Source organism: Physeter macrocephalus, chromosome 14 (assembly GCF_002837175.3).
Source record: "Physeter macrocephalus isolate SW-GA chromosome 14, ASM283717v5, whole genome shotgun sequence".
NCBI lineage: Eukaryota > Metazoa > Chordata > Mammalia > Artiodactyla > Physeteridae > Physeter > Physeter macrocephalus.
In genome coordinates this window covers 73352355-73356951 of record NC_041227.1, presented here as the reverse complement: position 1 = coordinate 73356951, position 4597 = coordinate 73352355, and the positions used below count along the sequence as shown (strand labels likewise).

Here is a 4597-nt window from a genome sequence, read left to right as displayed (position 1 = left end):
GAGCAGAGACTGCATTACCCGCCCCCTACCCTGTGCGGCCACACAGCCTCAATGGCCAGACCCCCTTAAATAGCCAGGCCGCGTCCTTCCGGACGCCCGAGGTCAGGCCCCGCCCCTCGGCACGCTCCAACAACAGGCCCCGCCCCCGGAGGCGGGCCAACGACCAGGCCGCGCCCCTCGGGTCGCACTAAGGGCCAGGCCCCGCCCCGCGTGCGTGCGCCGCCCCGCGGAGACGTGCAGGCCCTCGCGAGGCCAGAGGCTGAGGTGGCAGTGACTGCCGACATGGAGCTGCTGCAGATGCCGGAGCTGATGGGGCTGTCGCTGTTGCTCGGGCTGCTGGCCCTGATGGCGACGGCGGCGGTAGCGCGGGGGTGGCTGCGCGCGGAGCAGGAGACGTGCGGCCGGTCCGCAGGTTAGTGGGGCGGGGGCGCGTGGGGGCGACCCGCCGGACCTGTCGCTCCCGGCCTCCCCGGGTTCCGACCGGCCGTTTGGGCCTGCGGGGGTGCCAGAGATCCCCCCCCTCCCTCCGGCCTCAGTTTCTCCTCTTGGGACATCAGTTTCACTTCGGGACGACCTGTTAAACGAACCTAGGCCCCGCGCTGCCGAGCTCTCCATGGCCGAGGCTAAGCCGCCTTCCCTCGGAGCCCGAGCTTCTCCCCGGGGCTGCTGCGGGGGCGCTAGGAAACTCCAGCGCGCTCCTTGTTCGTTATTTTCTGAAAACGGGGAGGAGGGGACGGACATTCATTTGTGAACGCTCTGGTTCCCCGACATGCAGCATTTATTGAGTACCTGCTACCTCCTGTGGGCTCTGGGGTCTTTTCCTTTAGGGAGTCCAATGTCGGGTAAAAAAGAACAGGTGAAAATGTAAGTGAAAAATACAGTGTAGTAGGTTTCATAGGAAGGTCAGTACTAGACACAGGAAACCCAAGGGTGGGAGTGGTCAGCCCTGCTTTTGTCGGTGGGCGGGGGGTGTCAAGTAGGGAACCCTTGACAGGGGGTCTTGAAGGATAGACGTGTAAGAGTTTGCCAGGAGGCCAAGAGAGGGCGAATACTCCTGGCAATGGCAACATGCGTGAAGCCAAGGAATCCTGGAACAGCATTTGGTTTGACTGTAGTTTGAGGGGAGAGGGGAGGGCTTGTTAGACAAGGCTGGAGAGGCAAGTGGAGGGCAGGCAGATTTGTCTTTGTACGTGGCCTCAGGAGTTTTCTTCCTGTAGGAATTGAGCATTTGTAGCGATCTAACACATGCCAGCTTTGCTCCTGGCCCGATTTTCAATTAAATTAGCTGTTTGATACAAAAACGACTGGCACCATTTCTAGCACACGGGATGTACTCAACTCACGTCAACTACCTCTCACCTCTGGGTTCTCTCTGGGATTTCTTTGAGCCTTTTAATGCTTGTGTTGGGTACTGTGCTTGTCATTTTGTATCTATTATCTCACCCAATTCGCAACTTCTCTTTTAGAAAACCAAGGCCAGGGTAATTATCTGAGATCAGGGTTACTAGATTCCGGTGTGCACATTATCCCCCACTTGGAGATGTCTGGCCAAGAATCTGCATTCCACTGGCCATTCTGTGTACCTGCTGAGCTGTGCCTGCCCAGAGAGGGCACCTTTTCTGACGTGCAGTGAGATGCTCTATATGGTTATGTTAAATACACTAACAGCAAGCAGCCTCCTCAAGATAACTCAGTGGTAGAGATGCAGTCCAAACCCAGGTCTGATTCCAAAGCCTCTGTTTTTTTTCCCCATATCCCTCTCTTCTTGAGGACAGGGGCCATATCTGGACATCTCTTGTGCCTCCATTCAGTGCCAATCGTAGGTGGTCAGTAAGTGCTTATTGAGTGAGTGAATGGACGAATGACATGGGCCTTCCTTATAGGCCAAAGAGCAAATGGATTTCCACCTGACAAGTCCTTGAGACCCAAGAAGCAGAAACAACATCAGCGGATTCACAAGGAAAAGCCTCAGCAACACAACTTCACCCACCGCCTCCTGGCTGCGACATTGAAGGTACGTGGTGCCCGTGCACACGACATGTATACAAAGACTCACACCCCCGTAGACTTTTCCTTTGTAGTATTCTGTGCGTGTTACAGACCCCTCTGCCTCTGACCAAAATCAGTGGGGATGCCCCGTCCTATCCCTTCTCATCACATCCCATCAGCAGCTTGCTGTTCATCTAAGCAACAGGGCCCCAGAATCATGGCTGCATGGGTTTCCCCATTTGCCCAAGGGGTTCCTGTTCATACTTGCTGCAACCCTTCCCCTAGAGCCACAGTGGGAACATATCTTGCATGGACTTTAGCAGCAATGGCAAGTACCTGGCCACCTGTGCAGATGACCGTACCGTCCGCATCTGGAGCACCAAGGACTTCCTGCAGCGGGAGCACCGCAGCATGAGAGCAAACGTGGAGCTGGACCATGCCGTCCTGGTGCGCTTCAGCCCTGACTGCAGGTGGGACAGGATGGAGCCCCAGGTTTGCCTGCAGAAGCCCTGACCCAGGCTTATGTCCTTCCCATACCTTGTTTGGGGCAGTGAGGGGGGACCCAGGGTCTCCCTTGAGATGGCAGAAAGGGAACATCCAGACAGCTTGAACACTGCCTGAGGCTCCTTGGAGGGCTATGGAGCGACATAGCAAGGAAGCAGAGAGGGGAAGATCTGTTCCTCCTTGGGAAGTACCAAAGCCTGACTTCCAGAGTAGTCTTGGAAGCTCTAATGGTTTTCTAAACCCTAGAGAGAAGCTAAAGGAGCCAGAGCTATGAGAGGCTTACCTTGTAAGGAGTTTTAAGAGATTTTCAATTAAGGGTTTAAGTTGTGAGGCTGGACTATAAGTCCTGAAGGGAGATCTTGATTTTCCTCAGAGCCTGCTTAGCATAGGACCTGGCACACACAGGTCTCCGTGCCCCAAGGAGTGAGAGACTTGTCTGCTCCCTGTCTCTAGAGCATTCATCGTCTGGCTGGCTAACGGAGATACCCTCCGTGTCTTCAAGATGACCAAGCGAGAGGATGGGGGCTATACTTTCACGGCCACCCCAGAGGACTTTCCTAAAAAGCACAAGGCAGCCATCGTCAGCATTGGCATTGCTGACACAGGTGAGGCATTCAGAGGATGGAGCTTGCCCAAGGCAAGAGGGAATGGACCCAGCCCAGCCTGAGAGTTATGCTTAGCTCCAGTGTGACAAAAAGGGCCCTGGCTCTGGGCTCCCCTGGAGTCCTGGGAGCCACAGCAAGTCCCCTGGGAGAGGCAGGTAATAGCCACCGTCTTCAGCCAAATCCTTATCTGTGGTGACCCTTGGCTTGGGAGGGAAGCGTGGATACATTACACTGGGCAGCAGACGCCTTCATAAGTCACTCGATCAGGTCATGGCCCTCAGCTCATGGCATTCCTCTCCCCTTCAGGGAAGTTCATCATGACTGCTTCCAGTGACACAACTATCCTCATCTGGAATCTGAAAGGTCAGGTGCTGTCTACCATCAACACCAATCAGATGCACAATACATCTGCTGCTATATCCCCCTGTAGCAGGTGAGGAAGGAGGGACTTTGGCCTCGGGCATGGGCAGAGGTTGGGGCTGCGGGGCTGGGGGGCCGGGGACAGAGCAGAGAGCCAGCTTCAGAGAGCAGAAGGGGCAGGCAGTGTGGAGTCAGGGCACCTAGATTCTAGTCCTTAGTCTCCATTTCTTCAGCCACAGTTTTTTTTGTTTTTTTTTTTTTTGCGGTACGCGGGCCTCCCTCTGTTGTGGCCTCTCCCGTTGCGGAGCACGGGCTCCGGACGCGCAGGCTCAGCGGCCACGGCTCACGGGCCCAGCCGCTCCGCGGCATGTGGGATCTTCCCGGACCGGGGCGCGAACCCGGTTCCCCTGCATCGGCAGGCGGACACGCAACCACTGCGCCACCAGGGAAGCCCTTCAGCCACAGTTTTTAAGAGGTTGGGGTGGGGGTACTATGTATCTTACAGCCTGGCTGTGAGGATGGACTGAGGTCATGTATAAAAGCAGTTTTCAAAGGTAGTGTTTTAGGTACAAGATTAATTAGCTTTCTCAGGAAAAAGTTTTGGCGGATTTGCAGAAAAAGACGCCCTTAAAATTAAGTTTTAATGCAACCTGGGTTGTATGGCAGGTTTGTGGCCTCATGTGGCTTCACCCCGGATGTAAAAGTTTGGGAAGTCTGCTTTGGGAAAAAAGGGGACTTCCAGGAGGTTGTGCGAGCCTTTGAACTGAAGGGCCACTCTGCAGCCGTCCACTTCTTCGCTTTCTCCAGTGACTGCCGGAGGTGAGTGGCTCCTCTGGTTTCTTACCCATGACCTGCGGCCCCTCTCGGCGTCCGGGATCCTTGTGGCGTTCTCTGCAGCGCCTCTGAAGTGGGGGGTGCCTGGCCCGCAGCAGGAAGTAGATGTAGCAGTGGAACTGGCTCCCTAGCTGGCGTCCCTAGCGCTGTTCCAGTGCCCTCCCCTCCAGGGTGTTTTGGGGCTAGAGCCGTGCCTTTCCCTGCTGCAGGATGGCCTCTGTCTCCAAGGATGGTACGTGGAAACTGTGGGACACAGATGTGGAATACAAGAAGCAGGACCCCTACTTGCTGAGGACAGGCCGTTT

The 4597-nt window shown here is 55.7% G+C and overlaps 1 protein-coding gene across 1 annotated transcript in view; it reads left to right on the top strand.

The window, feature by feature from the left end:
• Positions 1-243: 243 nt before the first annotated feature.
• The window catches only part of TBL2 (transducin beta like 2), a 5140-nt gene continuing 786 nt past the window's right edge, over positions 244-4597 (top strand). The window contains exons 1-7 of the mRNA XM_055089751.1: positions 244-412; positions 1884-2014; positions 2275-2459; positions 2947-3098; positions 3405-3531; positions 4125-4277; positions 4502-4593. Of these exons, the coding sequence (XP_054945726.1) occupies positions 283-412; positions 1884-2014; positions 2275-2459; positions 2947-3098; positions 3405-3531; positions 4125-4277; positions 4502-4593 (970 nt within the window). The 5' untranslated portion in view covers positions 244-282. The remainder of the gene's footprint in view (positions 413-1883; positions 2015-2274; positions 2460-2946; positions 3099-3404; positions 3532-4124; positions 4278-4501; positions 4594-4597) is intronic.